A 21,933-nucleotide genomic window follows, 5' to 3' on the forward strand; every position below is an offset into this window, starting at 1 on the left:
AGTTTAAGGACTAATTACGTTAGTTGGAAGCCCCAGGCTGCTGCTACCCTACAAAGGAGGGACAGACCATTGCAACTAGTATGTAGTTAGGTGGAGCCTGAGATGGTTCTGTTTCTCTCTCCCACGTCTGCTCCAGCAGTCCTCAGGTGTTCCTCAGACAATGCATTGTGTGCTGGTGCTTTGATGCCAGGATGAATCAAGCACTTCAGAATGCTTGTGTTCAGTTGTTGGTCTGGTGAGCCACCGAAGTTCTGAAGAATGAAAGTATGAGAAGAGAAAAGAAATGGTGACTCCTCCCCCCCCCCCCCCCAGAAAAAAAGTTTGTCTCAGGAAAACTTGGATGAAACTTCATGGGACAAAGAAATGTGCTTTACTAGCCACAGGGCTTTCAAAGGTGTAATGTAGGAGCAGGGAAACTTTTTTGGTCAGGGGCCACTGACCCACAGAAAAAAAATCAGTCGGGCCACACACAAGGTGGGTCCCAAAACAAGGGTTTAGTGTGTGGGAAGGAATTTCTGGGTAGTGGACGAGGGGTAGTGAGTCAGGGTCTGGGCAGGAAGTAGGATGCAGGAGTAGTGGGGTAGGCTCTGGGAGGGTGGGATGGGACAGGGATTGGAGCACTTGCTTGGTACGGCTCTGGGGAGGAGGAATACGTGGCTTCGCACAGCCCTGTTCTTCCTGGCTCCACATGTCAGCGCCCCCATTGTTCACAGTTCCTGGTCAGTGGGAGCGATGGAAAAGTCTTGAAGATCCCTGCATTTCTGTTCCCTGGGTTGTGAGGGAGCAGGAATAGCAGCGTGCAGCCAGTCGTGCAAGGGTCTTTAGTGCCAGCCCCCTACTGCTTCCCTCTGGCAGTTAGGGCCGGGGAGGGGGAAGGAAGCCTGAAGCTTAGGGCCAGATTCAGTCTGTGAGCTGTAAGTTCCCTCCCTGGTCTGATGCAAACAAGAGATTGCTAGAGCTTCTCAAAAATGGCCACAAACTTTTGTAATTCAAAGAATTAGGCAGACCAAGTAGAAGCAATATAAAAATGACCACAGTGGATCAGAACAGTGGTCCCTGTAGCCAGGTATCCTGTCTTGTGACAGTGGCTGATGCCACATGCTTCTGAGGAAATGAATCAATATCTCACAACAAGCCTCCGAGAAGTGGGCCTCAAGTTCTCCTCACAGGGAACAGAAAAGAAAAAAAAAATCCCTGGCTAAGTTTGTGACTTCAATATAGACCAGTACAAAGTTGAATGCTTTTTAAGTCTTTGGATTCCTCTGGTGGTACCATCGCTGTCAATACGTCCAAAGACCTGACAAGGGCAGGATTAGACAAATTGGCACTATCAGGCAGTAGAACCAAGTGAAAGTTCAAAACCTCAAAGGCTGCGCTGATGGAACTGCTTAGATACATGGTAACAAGAATGTTAGTTACTCCCAGTTATGTTGCTGCCCTTCCTTCTCTAGTGATGACAGTCAAGAGAAAGTATCGGAGGGGTAGCCGTGTTAGTCTGGATCTGTAACAGCAACGAAGGGTCATGTGGCACCGTATAGACTAACAGAAAAGTTTTGAGCATGAGCTTTTGTGAGCACAGACTCACTTCATCAGCTGTTGGTCTTGGAAATCTGCAGGGCTGGGTATAAATAAGCCAGAGCAAGGGTGGGGATAACAAGGTTAGCTCAGTCAGCAAGGGTGAGGCTTACTACCCGCAGTTGATCCGGAGGTGTGACCACCAGGGGAGGGGAAGCTGCTTTTGTATTTAGCCAGCCATTCACAGTCATTGTTTAAGCCTGAGCTGAGGGCGTCAAATTTGCAGATGAATTGTACCTCAGAAATTTCTCTTTGGAGTCTGGTCCTGAAATTTCTTTGCTGTAGAGTTAGACTGGCAGACCAGTCCTTGCCCAAGACAACCTGCCAACCTGAAGCAAATCCTAACCAGCAACTGTACACTGCACCACAGTCACTCTAACTCAGGGACCCATCCATGCAACAAACCTCGTTGCCAGCTCTGCCCACATATCTACACCAGCAGCACTGTTACAGGACCTAACCAGATCAGCCACACCATTGTGGGTTCATTCAGCTGCACATCTACCAATATAATTTATGCCATCATGTGCCAGCAATGCCCCTCTGCTATATACATCAGACAAACTGGACAGTCTCTGCGTAAAAGAATAAACGCACACAAATCAGATATCAGAAATGGCAATATACAAAAACCCGTAGGAGAGCACTTCAATCTCCCGGGCCACACAGTAGCAGACTTAGAAGTAGCTATTCTACAGCAAAGAAATTTCAGGACCAGACTCCAAAGAGAAATTTCAGAGCTACAATTCATCTGCAAATTCGATGCCCTCAGCTCAGGCTTAAACAAAGACTGCGAATGGCTGGCTAAATACAAAAGCAGCTTCCCCGCCCTTGGTGTTCACACCTCCGGATCAACTGCTGGTAGTAAGCCTCACCCTTGCTGACTGAGCTAACCTTGTTATCCCCACCCTTGCTCTGGCTTATTTATACCTGGCCCTGCAGATTTCCAAGACCAGCATCTGACAAAGTGAGTCTGTGCTCACAAAAGCTCATGCTCAAAATTTTTCTGTTAGTCTACAAGGTGCCACAGGACCCTTCGTTGGTGAGTCAAGAGAAGGTTACTCAGTTTTCTTACAGAACCTTGCTTCACAAGTGATTGTTATGTTAGGACAAGACTTGAAGCTAGATGTGAACAACAGACTTGGTATGGACATCCTCAGGTACCCCCACTTTTGCTTTTTCCAGTTCATTGTTGCTATGGGACCCATGGGCTGCAAGCAAGCAGCAATTTTCTTACCTCCACCCAGAGAGCAAAAGATTCCCAGTCATCCTCAATAGGCAGACCCTGTGAGCCTCAAAGAAAATATTTTTGAGGAATCATCCTATCCTGCATGGATTTCATGGGAAAGTCCAAGTGGTATGTCCTGATCTGAAAAGGAGTTGCAGGGTGTGGAGCTGGGGTGGATAATAGTGTTGTTTAATTCTGCTGTGCCTTCAAAGTTGGGCAGCTGGAGAATGATGGTTTTAATATTGGCCAAGTGCCCATCTCTGAAGGCGGCACCCCGCCAGAAACACCACAGAGGTAAAGGTGGTTAACAGCCAGGCCCGTGTCACCTTTACTTCTGTACTGCTGCTTTCAGAAGTGGGTGGCCAACGTGTGGTGGCTGGTGACTAACAGCTCAACTCGGCAGGCAGCAGCTCAGAAGTAATAGTATATAGTTCCATCCTTACTACTCTGATGCTGCTGATGGTGGCTCTGCCCTCAGAGCTAGATTCCTGGCCAGCAACCACTGCTGTCCCACTGCCCAGCTCCAAAGACCACATTGCTTCCAGCAACTGAGCAGAAGTAAGAGTAGCAATACCACAACCTCCTTTACGTTGTGACCCCCACATAATTCCATTTGGTTCAGGACCTCTCCAATTATATTTACATGCAATTTCAGCTTTAAATATCTGAAATAATGAAATATAGCATATTTGTGACTGTGAAATTTACCGAAATGGAACATGAATTTGGCAGGGGCCAAGTAATCAGGTACAATATTATAGCCTACAACTGAGAGTGGCTTTTAGTCTTATATAATAGTTTATTTTGTGTATGTGTGAAGAGACTAACTTTATATTTTAAAAAATTTGTGTTTGAATGAATTGCCCTGAAGTAGTCAGTTCATGTCTAGAATCCTTTCCACAGTAGCATTACTTTGATAAGCTGTGCATGTACATACAGTGCAAGCTTTATTATTTGGCATCCCTGGGGAAGTGGGGTTGCCAGATAATAAAATGTGTTGGTTATTCAACCTGGGTCCCCTGGCCCTGCTCCACTGTCTTTGGTGGGGCAGCCAGCCCCACTCATGCCTGTCCTGGCCCCGCAGCAGGCAGCTGGCCCTGCAGCCACTGGCCACACTGCTGCTGACCCTGGCCAGGCAACAGGTCCTCTTCTGCTGTCTTGGCAGCCAGCCCCTGCTGGGCATGCCTATTAACTGAGCATGATGGTTGTCCAAGTGCTGGGTAACATGGCTTTTAATGTCGGTAAGTGCTATTCTTTATTAATAGGGTACAGTCTGAGGAATAAAATTAACTTGTGGGGTAGATATGTGTAAATAGAAGGAAGGAGTGTCTATAATACCATGTGCTGCAAACAGCAGAAAACATCAATGTGGTCCCTTTACAGCAGGAATGGGGCACGTTTTTCCTATCAGAGATTACTGATCCAGAGAACAAAATCAATCACAGGCCACGTACAGCCTCCTGGGGGGAAGGGAGGAGATGTGGAGGCTCAAGCCAAAAATGAGGGGTTCAGAGTGTAGGAAGGGTGCTCCAGGCTGGGGCAGAGGACTGGGGTGTTGGAAGGGGTGAGGGCTTCAGTTGGGTGTACAGGCTGTGGGATGGGGCTGGAGATGAGTTCTGGGTGTCAGGAGGGGGCTCTGTGCAGGAAGTTGGGATAAAAGTGCTCAATGTGGGTTAAAGGGACCCAGGAATGGGGTGGGGTAGGAGGTGCAGACTGGGAGCTGGCTCAGGGTTGGGGTACATGAGGGAGTATGGGGTGCTTACTTTGGGCAGCTTCTGTTCTGTGGTACAATAAGGCTAAGGTGGGCGCTCTCCCTGCCTTCACTCTGTGCTGCTGACACTCCCTACAGTGGCTGCAGTTGCCATATCTCTGCATTATCCCCGTAGCTGAGGGAGGTGAGGAGGTGGCTCCGCATGCTGCCTCTCTCCTTCCTCCAGAGCTCCGCTAAGCAGAGTGCTGAACTTCTCCTGTGCTCAGAGCTGCAGCTGCATCCCGGCAGAGGGGTTTCCAAGGCTCAGGACCTTCCATTCCACATAGCTCAGACTTGCTGTGGGCCAGGTGAAATTAAGCAGAGGACCGGATAGAGCCCATGGGCTGTGGAGGTTCCCCACCTCTGCTTTGGAGTGTAATTATAGTTGGATTAAAATAAGCAAACAAAAAATCTCAATGCCTTATGAGTTGTCAAATATATCATTTTTAAGAATAAACCTGTTGATCATTAAAATACTGCAGATCAGTTCAGCTTGCTATTACATTGTACAGTAATCCCTCAATTTATGTTGAGGTTGTATGCTGGGCAACCTCCGCATCAGTTGAATTTCATGTGAATTGTGGGGAGTATTGGCTGGGGGAGTGGGCAGCTGGGGAAAGTGGGTGGGGCAGCCACGTGGCCTCTGGCTTCTCCCAGCTGGGGGCACAGCAGTTTCTCTGAGCTGGGAAGAACCATGTCACAAGCAGTTGTGTGCCCGCCAGGCTCCCCAGTTGGGGGGAGCCAGGGGCCTGGAGGGAAGGGTGGTTTCAATTTGCACTTACTTTGCATTAACGTGAGAAGTGTAAATCGAAATCGTGCTTCTCGAGGTTTTACTGTAACTTAGGTTTGATGGACTTATGAATTTCAGGTATAAAAAGATTAAATATTTGTTTTAACTTTAAATGTGCAGTAAACGCTTTCATATCTGGCATCCTATCATCTGGGACTCTCAAATGACTGGAACAATGAATGATAAGTTGAAAACTTACTCACCAAATAATGGTAATGCTGTGATTTGTACCTGGCTGCTGTTTCTAGACCCACCTTCAGAGCTTTGTATTTCATAAGGGTCTTAGTAGGTGTTTCCACCCTTTATTTGGTTATTGAAGGGGTGAGTGCCCCTTCTGTAATTTTTGTGCATATCTCTCTGCTCCTCTTCTCCTACAAAAATATTGCAAGACACCAGAGAGCACTAAAACATGCTGTGTGATGACGTTTATAAATCAATATTTCAGCCAATAAGTGTCTTCTATAAATTTATAAATTTGATATAAATCGGGACATTCATTTTTTGGTTGAAGCACTGTTTATAGCAAAATTGCAGCATCTGATGAGGTGAGTCTGTGCTCACGAAAGCTCATGCTCAAAACTTTTCTGTTAGTCTATAAGGTGCCACAGGAGCCTTTGTTGCTGTTACAGATCCAGACTAACACGGCTACCCCTCCGATACTATAGCAAAATTGTAATCTTCAGGAAGTACTGTGTTCATAACAATGCATGCTTAGTGTTATATTATTAAATTGTTTACCTGCATATTGCATACTTTTATACTCGGTTTTATTTTGTTTTGTTCTCTTTTTAAAAAAAAAAAAAACAAAAAACTTTTTTTTTTCTATTGCAGCATTATCTGCATACCAGAGGTACTACAGTTTACAATCTGACTACTGGAAGGTTTGTACATATTTACTTTTTTCTGATTACGTTCTAAATGTTTGGATTTCTGAAGTGGGTTAATGTGGGTAAAAATTGAGAGGGAGGGATGGGGAGGGGGAGAGAGTGTGTGTGGTGTTTACCATGTAACGTTAATGGAAATGTTCCCCCTTTTGCACATAATTTCTCGTAATTAAAAATTGAAACAAACTTTTTATCCAGTTACTAACCAGTTGACATTTCTAAAAACTGGTCATGTTTTGTGTGGAATTTTGGTTTATTCAACCTGACTGCAAGTTTTCATAAATGAGACCTGTTAGTTATTTGGGCAGTTTTCAATATTGAGAGAATTGCAATCATATGAAAGCATCTGTTCAAGTTTTGAGCTTAACTCAGCATGAGTTTTCCTGGTGTACCTTTGATTTGTGTGGTGAGCAAATTATTTTAAGTGCTCTCAGTATTGTATTAGAATGCACTTAGACCATGAACAAAGAAGTAAGTGTCTTTTTGTGTAAGACTTTTAAAAATAAAAAGCCACACATCTATATCAATAATGGTATCAGTAATAAGTGTAAGCAAATGTGGCAAGATAGTAAAGATAAAAAATTGTATATATGACAGTGTATAAAACAATGCTGTATATGGTTTTATTTTCATACGGCAAAATTCTGGAGTGTGGCTCTAAGCCCTGTGTTCTGGAAAACGCTTAAGCCCATGTCTGTTCAGAAAAGTGGTGACTAACTTTTTGTGTCATGCTTAAAGTTAAACACACAAATGTGTTTTATTAAATAGTGATACTGTCCTGAATTGAGCTGTAAGGGCATTGATTTTGACTGATAGCTTTTATATCAATTATCTGTTGTCATTGAGTAATATATAAAATCAGAGGTGTACTCTGGTAATTCCGCTTTCTCTTCTACCCACTGGACATGGTGTACTGTTTGTAGTTGATTAAATGATCTGTTGTGTGTGGTGGAAAGAGCAGTACTGAAGCGCCCTGAGCAATATTCCCTCTAATCATTTCCATCCATGTGTGAATTTTTTCCACCTATGTGAGGAATTAATTTTTTATGTGCACCAAGGCATGTGAGAATGTATACCACCAACAGAAACACAGAACCTCGCTGGAGACATTATGCTAATCATCTGATGGGTATTTGAATTTCTGTTGGGGCCACAAAAGCTCGCAGCTTACAGGGACTGAGGGGTTGGTATACTATGAATTCTGGCTCTCAAAAGGCTCCCCTTTTACGTGGATGCCCAAGGAATTTCAAGGAGGAAAGATTTTTTTTGTTCTAATCTTGTTTTTGGTTTTACTGGTCACTCCCTATTTTGAGCATGAGACGACCAGTTGGCAGGAATACTCTAGAGGAACTAGCACCCTCAGAGGCTTCACCTGTACAGTCACCTGAGTAGTGCGTTATCAAGAAGGGTTTTGGAGCTGAGTTCAATCTTAAGCAATAGCAGCTGAAATTAGAAAGGGATAAGTATTAAGAACAAAACAAAACACAAGATTTGTTATCATGCTTTATAGTCTTTGAGATTCATGCCAATCTTCAGGCTAAATAAATCAAAGTTCAGGGACAGTTGGTAAATTGTCAAACAATCCATTAAACTCTCTCTACTGTAGGTGTCCTTTCTGTATTTAACTTCTAAGGGTCTTCTGTGATTTGATCACTTACCTGGCTCTTGTTTTAACAGCCCACCTTGGAAAAGATGGAGGATTATTCCAATAGACATTTCACTTTGTTTTGCAATGCAGAGTGTTGTATATTTTTGTTAGGCATATTGATCTTAAACTTAAGTCAGTGTTAAATTAAGATGATATTATTTAAAAGAAATAATTCACTTTATTGTTGCGTAGTCCAAGAGAATTTGGTGGTAAAACACAGGTTACATTTATTTTCCCAACCTGTTTAAAAGCTTGATTTGTATAAAGTTAACATCTTACTGTTTTTGTTTAAGTAGCCTCTGCACATTCCCACTCTTGGGATGTACTGTGTAGTCCTGGCTGCACAGTGTACATAGTCCAAGACTGGGACCATGCAGAGGTCATTTCAGAGAATACTTGTTACAGGTAAGTAACCTTTCATTTGGTATTGCAAGAGCAGTGTACAAAATGGCCAGTTTTGCCATTGCTTGGGCATTACTTTAAATTGTGCTGTCACTATATATTACACTTGAATCTCCTTAAGCCGGGTGCCTGTAATTGGGGAACATGTGGTTTGGATGCCCGCATGGCTGGAACATCATAATGATAAAAATAAAATAAATTTAAACACTGTGCAACAAAACAAAAAGCATGCATACGTGTGTAGGTACAAATTTAACTAATAAATATGAAAAAGGCAGAGCACTGTATTGTATAATTGGTGGTTTTCTGCTTATTTATCTATATGGGATTAAAAAATAAGTATACAGTGCGTTAAGGATTTACTTATGGCCTGTTATACGTGTACAGTACTCTGTAATGGTTTGTACTTACAAAAGCTTTAGTAACAGACTTTGTTTGCCCTTCATGTCTGGCAAATTCCATAATTTGGCATAACCTATTTCCCAAATTTGATGAATTAAAGAGGTTCAAGTGTATAAAGTTACAGTGGATCCCGACGTGTAGGTGGCATTCCTGGGCAACCACACGTAATTCAAATTTCACTTAAGTCAGAACTGGGTGGGAGAGGGGCCCAGTTGCCTTCAAGTCTCTTGGTCCTGGCTGTGCCTGGCTCCCTGCTCCCATGAGCAGTGGGGAGTCCAGAGCCAGGTGTAGCAGCGCTGGTCAGTTTCCTGGCTCCCGTGAGTGTCAGGGATACGGGAACCAGGCGGAAGCCTGGCTCCTGGCCCCCACCTACTTGCAGAATCTGGGAAACTGTCCAGTGCTGCTGTGCTGATTAGTTTCCTGGCTCCCAGGGGTGACGCGCAGCTGGGAGCCAGGGGCAGCAGCAGTGGTCAGTTTCCAGGTTCCCAGAAGCAGAGGGGAGCCAGGAAACTGATCAGCAGGGCAGTGTTGGTCAGTTTGCTGGCTCTCACAAGTGGAGGGGAGCCAGGCTGCCGCCTGGTTCCCAGCTCCCTGGCGCTCACAGTTTCGACTAGTGTTATCGCAAGAAACACACAAGTCGAAATCATGTCAGTTGGGGGTCCACTGTACTCTCTGGCTTTACTTTTACTTCAGTTATTGACTTTTTTTAGTTCTGTTCCTCTGTTTTTGCCTCTGAATCTTAAAAATTTTTAGGGTGAGACTAAAATGTATTATGACAGTACAAATGTAGAGACATCCATCTCCTCCTTCCTTTAGGAAGAGGTAAGCTTTACTGCAGTGCAAGGCTGCAATAACACTGCAGTGCAAACTGCCTGGAATGTAGCCAAAGAATGATTTTCTCTGAGTCATGTGGGTTTTCCTCTTTTCCTTAATGTTTATTTTGTAAAATATCTTTTTGTTTTGGTTTGGTTTTGGTTAAAATGTTTGATTTGAAGAAAAATTATGCAACAAGACCATATGATGTACTGCAGCTCAGATTGCTGTTTGAGCTCTTGCTCCTGTTGATTCCATTTTAGGTGTGTGCATGACTGAATGCAGAATTGTCAGATTAATGGTGTCTGTAGGGATGATGGTAGGTCCCTTTTGAGAGCTGTGCTGATATATTAGGCACTGCCAGCCTTATGACCTGTCAGTTCCTTCTTACCATTCGTGGTAGTTGGTTGGAGCATCTCTTCTTGCACTTCTAATACATCAGTGGTTCTTTACCACTTTACCTTCTTTGTATATAGTTCTTAGTTGCTTAGCCATTAGCTTAGTAGTTCAAGTCTCGGATGGGACTTTGCTCTTGAGTGGGACATGCCCCACTTTTGTCCTAGAATCTGGGAAGTGGGATATTTGCTTGAGGATCTTTCTCATGGAGGTTGTGCTTCATTCTGCATTGGAGTCCTCCTCTTCAGAATCTATTTCCAGGGGATACTAAAGAAAAGGCAAAAAAAGGTTGTTACCCTAGAACCAGAGGAGAAGGCAACTTTGGGCCAAGAAGCAGTCAAGGTCTGTGCCTGCCATAGAACTTCACAGGAGTGCTGTTGTTGTCAGATCCCCTGGCACGTTCAGTGATCCGACTCTGTGGTACTGCAGGGTTCCCTGGCCCCTCTGAGGGCTTAATTGCCTGAAGTGGTCCCAGCAGCTAATGACTTACTAGACTCTCTGGCACTGGAGATGTTGCAGCAGGTGCTGAACTTGGTTAAGGCCCCACTGTCTAGGGGCAAGCCAGTCGTGGGACTTTGTTTAGGGCAGTGAAACATTAGTGGTCCCTGTACTGTAGGCAGAGGTCCATATCTCATTGTAGGATCCTGGCACTCCTGCCAGAAGAACTGTGTCCCTGATGCAGTTTTCTCCCTCTACAGGGTATGACGCACTTGAGTTAAGGAGCCTATCCCTGCACCCTTGGTACTGGTGAGCCTTTTGCCTGATTACCATGGTGCAGTCACTATTGCCTTGATGACCTTCCACATGTCAATTCTCATCTGTGTGGGATTGCTCCCTGTTACAGCCTTGGTCTGCACCTGTCTGCTAATGCTCGTTGGGAAGACACCGATCCTCACCCTCTTCTTGCTAGTCACCAACAAGGGTCAGTCATCAAACTCAAGCTTCCACAGCTCTGCCCTGTTCACCTGAGGACAGTGGCCTGAGTCAGAGTAGGAGTTCAGCTCTTTGCCAAAAATGTAAATCATTGCTCTTCTGTGAGACCAGCACAGGAGCAGGATAGCGGCTTGCTCAGTGGCCATACTGAAATCCTTGAGGCATGCCAACGATGCCAGCCCTGTGCTCTCATCATTGCCCCCCCCAGCACCGGTGTTGGAACACAGTGCAGAATCTAAGGCAGGAACAGCACAGGATGCTCCAATACCCAAGGAACCATTCCCAGAGAATGAAGGGGAACCTGCCTCTCCCCCTGCAGTGCAGTCATTGTCTCTAGATGAAACAGTGGTGAGCTCCTCCCAAACAGGCAGTCCCTCCGATGACTTTAAGGAACACCAGGCCTTCCTTAAAAGTATTGTTAATGATTTAAACCTAGCTATCTGATTCCTCTGTCAGTGCTTTGATACTTTTAATGTCCTATCCGTCACCACTCTGGGCTAAATCCTGCTGCCTGTCCACGCAAGGGTCTTCAAAATAGCAAAATCTCTGTGGCAGATCCCCTCTTCCTTTCCACCCATTTCTAAGACCGAAGAAAATAAGTGTTCTGTATACCTCGCTGTCAACCCTCCATTTGGGTCTTTAGTTGTGTCCACTGTTAATGAGTGGGACAGGTCAGTGGTACAGCAAAAAACAAAGATGCCAAGATACTGGACCTTTTTGACAGATGTTTTTGCTAGGGCCAGACTGCAGTTGTGGTTTTCTAGCCATTAGGCTCTGTTAGGCAGGCACAGTTTTGATCTGTGGGACTCCTTAATTCATTGAGGCCTTCCCAGAGGACCCTGGAATTCAGCACTTCAGTGCTGAATGGCTAAGTGGTGGCAAAAAGTGCCCCGCAGATGGGCTGGCATGCTGTGGCCTCAGGAACCATAGTTCCTGTCATCTCTGCAGTGGTAACAAGGGGCAGCTTTTGATTGCAGTCCTCTGGATTATCCCAGGATATGCACATCTCCTGTTTGAAGAAAAACATTGTCTTCAGCCTTGGTCCAAGTCCTGGGGAACTTCCTGGCTCAGCACCTGTAGGAGAAAAAATTAAGATAAGGAAATTAAATGAGAACACTATTCATCTGCCTACCTGTCTGCTCTATCTGGGCCTTTCCAAGAACAATGAACATAAGAACATAAGAATGGCCATACTGGGTCAGACCAAAGGTCCATCCAGCCCAGCATCCCATCTGCCGACGGTGGCCAATGCCAGGTGCCCCAGAGAAGGAGAACAGAAGACAATGATCAAGTGATTTATCTCCTGCCATCCATCTCCTGCCCTTGTTCTGAAGGCTAGGGCACCATACTTTACCCCTGGCTAATAGCCATTTATGGACCTAACCTGCAAAAATTTATCAAGCTCTTTTTTAAACCCTAGTAGAGTCCTGGCCTTCACAGCCTCCTCGGGCAAGGAGTTCCACAGGTTGACTGTGCGCTGTGTGAAGAAAAATTTCCTTTTATTAGTTTTGAACCTACTACCCATCAATTTCATTTGGTGTCCCCTAGTTCTTGTATTATGGGAAAAGGGAAATAATTTTTCTATATTCACTTTCTCCACACCATTCATGATTTTATATACCTCTATCATATCGCCCCTCAATCGCCTCTTTTCCAGACTGAATAGTCCCAGTCTCTCTAGCCTCTCCCCATATGGGACCCGTTCCAAGCCCCTAATCATCTTAGTCGCCCTTTTCTGAACCTTTTCTAATGCCAATATATCTTTTTTGAGGTGAGGAGACCACATCTGCACGCAGTACTCAAGATGTGGGCGTACCATAGTTTTATATAGGGGAAGTATGATATCTTTTGTCTTATTATCGATCCCTTTCTTAATAATTCCTAACATCCTATTTGCCTTACTAACTGCCGCTGCACACTGCGTGGATGTCTTCAGAGAACTATCCACTATAACTCCAAGATCCCTTTCCTGATCTGTCGTAGCTAAATTTGACCCCATCATGTAGTACGTGTAATTTGGGTTATTTTTTCCAACATGCATTACCTTACACTTACCCACATTAAATTTCATTTGCCATTTTGCTGCCCAGTCACTCAGTTTGCTGAGATCTTTTTGTAGTTCTTCACAATCTGTTTTGGTTTTGACTGTCCTGAACAACTTGGTGTCATCTGCAAACTTTGCCACCTCACTGCTTACCTCATTTTCTAGATCATTGATGAACAAGTTGAACAGGATCGGTCCCAGGACTGACCCCTGGGGAACACCACTAGTTACCCTCCTCCATTGTGAAAATTTACGATTTATTCCCACCCTTTGTTTTCTGTCTTTTAACCAATTCCCGATCCATGAAAGGATCTTTCCTCCTATCCCATGACCGCCTAATTTACATAAAAGCCTTTGGTGTGGGACCGTGTCAAAGGCTTTCTGGAAATCTAGGTATATTATGTCCACTGGGTGCCCCTTGTCCGCATGTTTATTAACCCCTTCAAAGAATTCTAATAGATTAGTTAGACACGGCTTCCCTCTGCAGAAACCATGCTGACTTTTGCCCAACAATTCGTGCTCTTCTACGTGCCTTGCAATTTTATTCTTTACTAGTGTTTCTACTAATTTGCCTGGTACTGATGTTAAACTTATCGGTCTATAATTGCCAGGATCTCCTCTAGAGCCTTTTTTAAATATTGGTGTTATATTGGCTGTCTTCCAGTCATTTGGTACCAAAGTGGATTTAAAGGATAGGTTACAAACCACTGTTAATAACTCCGCAATTTCGCATTTGAGTTCTTTCAGAACCCTTGGGTGAATGCCGTCCGGTCCTGGAGACTTGTTACTATTCAGCTTATCAATTAACTCCAAAACCTCCTCTAATGTCACTTCAATCTGAGTGAGTTCCTCAGATTTGTCACCTAAAAAGGCTGGCTCAGATTTAGGAACCTCTGTAACATCCTCAGCCGTGAAGACTGAAGCAAAGAAATCATTTAATCGCTCCGCAATGGCACTGTCTTCCTTGATCGCTCCTTTTATATCTTTATCGTCCAAGGGCCCCACTGCTTTTTTAGCGGGCTTCCTGCTTCTAATGTATTTAAAAAACATTTTACTATCGTTTTTTGAATTTTTGGCTAGCTGTTCCTCAAAATCTTTTTTGGCTTTTCTTACTACATTATGACACTTAATTTGGGAGTGTTTATGTTCCTTTCTATTTTCCTCACTAGGATTTGACTTCCACTTTTTAAAAGCTGCCCTTTTAGATAACTGAAAACAGCCAAAAACAGGAATTTTGGGGGTACCACTTTCCTGCTGCTCCCTCAACCATCTGTGCCCCATTCCAGTTGGCCTGATCATGGCTGATCTTGGACTTTTGTTGCTCTGACGTATCTTTGGGCTATACCCTGCAGTTCTTGGCTGACTCACCCTCCCAGTCTCCTTCCTAGTTCACTTTCAGGGACCCTTCTCCAAGCAGCTCCTCATTCAGGAGGATAAGCAGCTTCTTCAGAATGGGAGCAGCAGAGGAGGTCCCTATGTGGATGAGGGGAAAAGGATTGTACTCCTGTTATTTCCTAATCCTGAAAACAAAAGGGGGCCTCAGACTCATCTTTGATCCTCGAGGCCTCCAGAGCACTTCAAAAAGTTGAAGTTTTCCATGATTTCCCTGGCCTTCATTATTCCCTCCCTGAATCCAGAGGACTAGATACTCCATCCTCAGCGTAAAGGATACGTATTTTCATATTTCCATTTTCCCAGGACAAAGAGAATTTCTCCATTTTGTGTTGGACAGCAGCATTTCCTATTCACAGCACTTCCCTTCAGTCTCTGGTTAGCCCAGAGAATGTTAAAGTGCATAAGGATGGTGGTCTCATACCTGTGATCTTGAGGCATTCAAATTTACCTGTACCTTGGTGACTGGTTAATAAAAGGCCAGTCCTGGGATCAGGTGTCGAGGTGGCAGCATCTCCACTTGTTGGGATCTCTGGCTATTAATAAATGGTGAGGGGTGGGGCGGGGGGGAACATTCTTGGTTGCAGCACAATGCATAGAGTTGAGCACTGTGCCAGGGAACTCTGCTTCACCTAGAGCAGGAATCAGCAACCTTTCTGAGGTGGAGTGCTGAGATTTGACCTTTTGACCTCTATGTACAGTCCCAGTCCCAGTGATACTTTTTAAAGTCAATAATACTCCTACTTATAACAGTATCATTAATAGAGATGCATGATATCACTCATGCAAGCCTACCCTCTCCCCCTCACTTACAGATGCTTGCAGTTCTTGGGCCACGTGGAGGCTTGCACTTTTGTGATCCTGCATGCATGGCTCTACCTCAGGTCCTTGCAGATTTGTGTCCTTGGTCTGCGTTCCCAACAGGCAGGGTCTTGGGCCACGTAGTGTTGTCACTTGCATGATGGCTGACTCTTGCATTAGGTGTTCAAGAGTGTTTCCTTTGCAGCCCTGTTGGTTACCTGTGTCTCTGATGCCTCAGAGTTGGGGTGGAGAGCACACCTGGGCAATCTCAGCACACAGGGTTGTTTGTTGATTCACAGTTGCTCTTCACACAAAAACATCAGAGAGCTTAGAGTGGTATGTTTGGCCTGTCAAGCCTTTCTGACTCATATAAAGAGTAGGCTGATGCAGGTCCTGATGACACAGCAGCTATGTTCTAAATCAAAAAGCAAGGTGGAGACAGATCATCAGTCCTTTGCCAAGAAGCCCTCAGGCTTTGGGACTACTGTGTTCAACGTATAGGGAGAAACTGATAGAGAATCTGAAAGTGGAAGGCAGCTTGAGTGAAAGTGATCATGAAATCACAGAGTTCACAATTTTAAGGAAGGGCAGAAGGGGGAACAGCAAAATAGAGACAATAGATTTCAGGAAGGCGGATTTTGGTAAACTCAGAGAGCTGGTAGGTAGGGTCCCATGGGAAGCAAGACTGAGGGGAAAAACAACAGAGGAGAGTTGGCGGTTTTTCAAAGGGACATTATTAAGGGCCCAAAAGCAAGCTATTCCTCTGTGTAGAAAAGATAGAAAATATGGCAAAAGACAGTCTTGACTTAACCAGGACATCTTGCGTGATCTCAAAATAAAAATGGAAACAAGGACAAATTATGAAGGATGAATATAGGCAAGCAACACAGGAACGCAGGGTCAAGATTAGAAAGGCAAAGAAACAAAATGAGCTCAAATTAGCTATGGGCATAAAGGGAAACAAGAAGTCTTTTTATAAATACTTTAAAAGCAAGAGGAAGACCAAGGATAGGGGACGTCCATTGCTCAGTGAGGTGGAAGAAACAGTAATGGGAAGCTTGGAAATGGCAGAGATGCTCAATGACTTCTTTGTTTCGGTCTTCATTGAGAAGTCTGAAGAAGGAATGCCTAACATAGTGAATGCTAGTGGCAAAGGGGTAGGTTTAGAAAATAAAATTAAAAAGAATAGGTTAAAATCACTTAAGAAAGTTCCATGTCTGCAAGTCACCAGGGCCTGATGAAATGCATCCTAGAGTACTCAAAGAGCTGATGGAGGAGGTATCTGAGCCATTAGCTATCACCTTTGGAAAATCATGGGAGACGGGAGAGATTCCAGAAGACTGGAAAAAGGCAAATATAATGCCTATCTATAAAAAGGGGAATAAGAAAAATGCAGGGAACTACAGACCAGTCAGTTTAACTTCTGTGCCAGGAAAGATAACGGAACAAGTAATTAAGCAAATCATCTGCAAACATGTGGGAGGGGGTAAGCTGATAGGGAACAGCAGGCATGGATTTGCAAAGAACAAATCATGTCAAACGAATCCGATAGCTTTCTGTGATAGAATAACGAGCCTCGTGGATAAGGGAGAAGCGGTGGGTGTGGTATACCTAAAATTTAGTAAGGCATTTGATATGGTCTCACATGATATTCTTATCAATAAACTAGACAAATACAATTTAGATGGGGCTACTGTAAGGTGGGTGCAAAACTGGCTAGATAACCTTACTCAGAGAGTAGTTATTAATGGTTCTCAGTCCTGCTGGAAGGGTATAACAAGTGGAGTTCTGTAGGGGTCTGTACTGGGACAATTTCTGTTCAATATCTTCATCAACAATTTAGATATTGGCATAGACAGTACGCTTATTAAGTTTGCAGATGATATCAAGCTAGGAGGGGTTTCAACTGCTTTGGGGGAATAGGGTCAAAATTCAAAATGATCTGGACAAATTGGAGAGATGGTCTGAAGTAAACAGGATGACGTTCAATAAAGACAAATGCAAAATGCTCCACTTAGGAAGGAACAATCAGTTTCACACATACAGAATGGGAAGTGACTGTCTAGGAAGGGGTATGGCAGAAAGGGATCTAGGGGTTATAGTGGACCACAAGTTAAATATGAGTCAACAGTGTGATGCTGTTGCAAAACAAGCAAACATGATTCTGGGATGCATTAAGAGGTGTGTTGTGAACAAGACATGAGAAGTCATTCTTCCGCTCTACTCTGTTCTGGTTAGGCCTCAGTTGGAGTATTGTGTCCATTTCTGGGCGCTGCATTTCAAGAAAGATGTGACAAAATTGGAAAGGGTCAAGAAAAGAGCAACAAGAATGATCAAAGGTCTAGAGAACATGACCTATGAAGAAAGGCAGAAAGAATTGGGTTCCTTTAGTTTGGAAAAGAGAAGATGGCGGGGGGAGGGGATATGATAGTGGTTTTCAGTTATCTAAAAGGGTGTCCTAAGGAGAAGGGAGAAAACTTGTTCTTCTTGGCCTCTGAAGATAGAACAAGAAGCAATGGGCTTAAACTACAGCAAGAGAGGTTTAGGTTGGATATTAGGAAAAAGTTCCTAACTGTCAGGAAGGTCAAACACTGGAATAAATTGCCTAGGGAGGTGTTGGAATCTCCATCTCTGGAGATATTTAAGAACAGGTTAGATAAATGTATATCAGGGATGGTCTAGACAGAGTTGGTCCTGCTATGAGGGCAGGGGGCTGGACTCGATGACTTCTCAAGGTCCCTTCCAGTCCCAGCATTCTGTGATTCTATGATATCATCTGCCTTGTAGCCACATATCTTTCCAGGCCAGGAGTGCACTCTCATATTGCCTCAGTTGGACTTTCTTGTCTCTCTGTCAGTGGTCATTCTGTCCAGAGGTGGGGAGTACCCAGATGGACCTCTTTATGTCCAGGCAGAACAGGAAGTGCCATGTCTGTTCAATTTGTGGGATTGGCAGAGGCTTCCTGTTGGATGCTTTTCTGTTTCTGTGATCCATTTATCTTCCCTCCAGTATTGTTAATTCAGAGTCTTAATGAGAGCTAATCAGGACAAGACAAAGGAGATTGTCATAGTGTTAACTTGCTCAAGCCAGCACTGGTTTGTTATGCTGTTGGACCTCTCAGTGGCTTCTCCATTACAGCTGCCACTTTGGCCAGATCTACTGTCCCTAAACCACAGCAGTCTTCTGCATCCACACCTGAAAGGTGGTGTATCTGATGGCCTGGCTGCTGCATAGTTAAATGTGGAGGAGTAGGAGTGCTTGGCAGGTGTCTTGTTGGATAATAAAAAGCCCTCTACCAGGGCAATCTACTTGGCCAAATAAAGATGTTTCACATGTTCAGCCTTGGATAAATGTATTCATCTTGAACAGACCTGGCTGCAGTTGATTCTAGATTATTTTCTGTATCTGAACCTCTATGTTCTGTCCCTTTTATCTATTAAAGTGTATGTGGCTGCTCTTTGTCTTTCATTCTCTGCTTCAGGGAAGGTTGATTTTTCACTCAGGACAAGACCTTCAGGTGCTTCACAGGCCTGGAATACCTTTACCATCATCTGGGACCATGTCCCCTCATAGGATCTGATTGTAGTGCTGTTGCTGCTCCTGGGTCCTCCCTTCAAGCTTCTGACTTTCTGCTCCTTCCTGGGAAGCTCATGTTCTTGGTTGCAGTAACATCTGCCTGCATGGCCTCTGAGTTTAGGGTGCTCACTTTGGAGCCACCCTAGAACAGTCTCCCAGGAGAAGGTCCAGTGCAGCCACACTTGGCATTCCAGCCCAAAGTCACCTCTCAGTTTCATATGGTTCCGGATATACATGAATTTGTCTTGTTTTCCAAACACGCACAAGTCAGAAGAAGACTGCAGATATCAAGAGGACTCTAGTCTTCTATTTTGAATGGACCAAGGCATTCCACACGTCTACACAATTGCTGATCATAGTGCGTCAGAGAAAGAAAGGTCATCCAGTGTCAGCTCCAAAAATTTCTTTTTCAGTCACTGCCCATGTTCTCTGTTGCTGTGATAGAGCAGAAGTGCCCACTCAGGTGATTTCTAGACACCTTTTCAACTAGGGTGCTTGCCTATTTGATAGCTTTCCTAGCCAACTACCAGTCTAGGACATGTGTAGGACAGCAACCTGGTTGTCCAGCCACATGTTCCCATCCTGTTACTCAACTAGCACAGCCAAGATGAAGCTTGCTTTGGTTGAGCAGTGTTACAAGCTGCAAGAGCATGATCACTGAGGCCACCTCCAAGGATACAGCATGTAAGTCATGTAGAATGGAATCAACAATAAATAAGCAATTGTACAAAAAAGCTGCTTGCCTTCTCACAGGCCCGCTGACAGCAAGTGAGGCAAAGGGGGTGGTTGCCATGGGGGCAAGCAGTAATAATGGGTGTGGCACTCCTGGCCAGCCCTGCTGCTGTTGCAACAGCAGTGGTGGCCAGAGCCCTGGCACTCTTTGAAATGCTGTCAGAGTGCCACTCTGGGTGCTCTGCTGTGGATGGTGGCGCAGTGTCGTTGTTCAGGCAATGCTGAGGTCTGGCTACCCCAGTCCTGCCCCTTCTGCCAGAGGCCTTCTGCATTCTGAGGGTACAGCGCTGGACTTCTCCCCCCAGACTTGCCCCAGGGGCTGTGGTGGCCATCAGTTTGGCTGCTTTTTTCATAACTATTCTTCAAGATGTGTTGCACGTGTATTGTCCATTACCCTGTCCCACTGTCAGTGTTCTCTGCTAGAAGGAACAGAGAGGGCATATGGCTGGTGGCACCTAACATACTGGCACATGAACACAGTTCTTAGGAGGGTGCCTACAGAGCTGTGTCTACAGATGCTGCTAAGGAAGAAATTCCCATCGACCATACACATGGGCATGCACTCACCTAGAGTGGAATGGATATGAGAAACATCTTGAAGAACAAAAGATATAAGAAAAAGTGTGAAACTGTTTTTATTTTCTAATCAATTTTAGTTGATAGTACAGGTTGACTCTCTCTAATCCATCACCCTTGGTCCTGATTGGTGTCGGATGAGAGAATTTGCCGGACTTGGGGAGATCAATATTGTCTAGCAGCATTATCAACACTTCCACTGCTTACTGGGCTCTTAGAAGTCATTTAGGGGTAAATTACAACTAAGTAACAGAACAGATCACTGAGAGCCGGGAGTGGTGGCTGTACAAAAACTCTATGGGACCATGGGAAATCTGGCCAGACGCATAAGTGATCATCGGGCTAACTAAAATCATACTGGACTACGCATTTTACCAGACAAGAGAGCGCTGGACTAAAGCGGTTCAACCTATATTATGACTTGTCTTGATGTACTTTGTAACTGTTTTATGGACATAAGTTGCTGAATAGGTACTTTTTGATTAGTTTTGCTGAAATGTTTTTAGTTTACTTTTTTAAACTTCCAAATCAAAAAAAAAAAAAATATTTTTGTGAACGGCTGGCAAGAAAATGCTTCATCTTCAAGGTGTGTAAAAGATTCATGTATATAAAATTCCAAGATTATAATTTTGTGGCCTAGAATATCATATCTGTCACTGTGAAGTGATGAAACAGCTACTATCAGGGTTGATAGTTATTTTTGTGTAGAATATTCAACCATCCCTGGGGTTTGCTGTTTATTACCGTCCAGTGTTTAACTCCTCAAAGTACACTGATGTAATAGTACCAACTTTTGCTTATGTTATGGTATGTATACTGAACTACGTATTGTAATATTGTGTAGCTCAGTCAGTGATTTATTCTACCATTAACTTACATGCTACACTTCCACTGGTTATATGACGAATTACGTGGCCCATTTGCTGCAGTCCTGACTATACTGGCTTTCAGTTGTTGCTATGAGACTATTTTGAAATTGCTGTATTTGACTGACTGTCAAAAGACTGTATAATATATCTTAGTGAGTGAGGTGTGTTTCTGAGTGTACCAGAGCAAAATTATGCTGGACCCTGTGTAAAGTGAATCTATAATAAGTTTACATCTGTGTAGGTATTCTTCAAATATGGTGTTATGGTTCTACTGTTTCTCACTTAATATATGAATATATAAAATAAATATATAGATATACACATCTCAGAGGTGGAAGGGACCTCGGGAGGTCACTGAGTCCAGTCCCCTGACCTCTTGGCAGGACCAAGCACCATCTCTTCCCTCCCACCCCCCCCCCCTTTTTTTTTTAAATCTGTTTGCTCCAGATACCAAAATGCTCCCCTTAAGAATTGAACTCATAACCCTGGGTTTAATAGGGCAGTGTTGAAACCACTGAGCTATCTCTCCATCCTACAATAGTTATGTTTACATTGCATTCCACTTTTGGAAGCAGAATTCAAATGAGAGAGTGAGAAAATGCAAATAAAGTGCAGATTTACATATCTTGTACCTCATTTGCATATTGTCTCATGATTGTGCTTCTGGAAGAGGCTTTTCTGGAAGCAAAAACATCTGTGTAGATGGGGTTCCTTTGAAAACAAACCCCGTTTTCAAAAGAACCCTTCTTCCTGAAACAAAATAGGAAGAATCATTCTTTCAAAAATGTGATTTGTTTATGAAGGAATCCTCTCTACACAGCTGTTTCTGCTTCTGGAAAAGCCTCTTCTTGGAAGCGTGATTGCATGAGAACAGGCATATGAGGCATGAGATAGGTATATCCGTGGTTCATTTGCTTTTTTTATGTTACTCATTGGAATTCCGCTTTCAAAAGCAGAATGCAGTGGAGATCTAGCCATTGATGGATTACTAGCCTTCGTTATGCTTGGGATCCGTTGACATGGTATATCTAATCAGATGTAGACTGCTGTTCAGTTTTTTTCACCGTTGTCTGCTAGCAGTGATTATTTTTTTGCTATGAATATTGTGTAGTGTTCAAACCT

The 21,933-nt window shown here is 44.0% G+C and overlaps 1 protein-coding gene across 7 annotated transcripts in view; it reads left to right on the forward strand.

Annotated features, from left to right (window-relative positions):
• The window catches only part of KDM6A (lysine demethylase 6A), a 295,712-nt gene that overhangs the window by 92,168 nt on the left and 181,611 nt on the right, over positions 1–21,933 (forward strand). For all 7 annotated transcript variants that reach the window (XM_074995163.1, XM_074995170.1, XM_074995188.1 and 4 more), the window contains exon 4: positions 6,175–6,224. In XM_074995163.1, coding sequence (XP_074851264.1) covers positions 6,175–6,224 — 50 coding nt within the window. The remainder of the gene's footprint in view (positions 1–6,174; positions 6,225–21,933) is intronic.

Source organism: Carettochelys insculpta, chromosome 1 (assembly GCF_033958435.1).
Source record: "Carettochelys insculpta isolate YL-2023 chromosome 1, ASM3395843v1, whole genome shotgun sequence".
Lineage (NCBI taxonomy): Eukaryota > Metazoa > Chordata > Testudines > Carettochelyidae > Carettochelys > Carettochelys insculpta.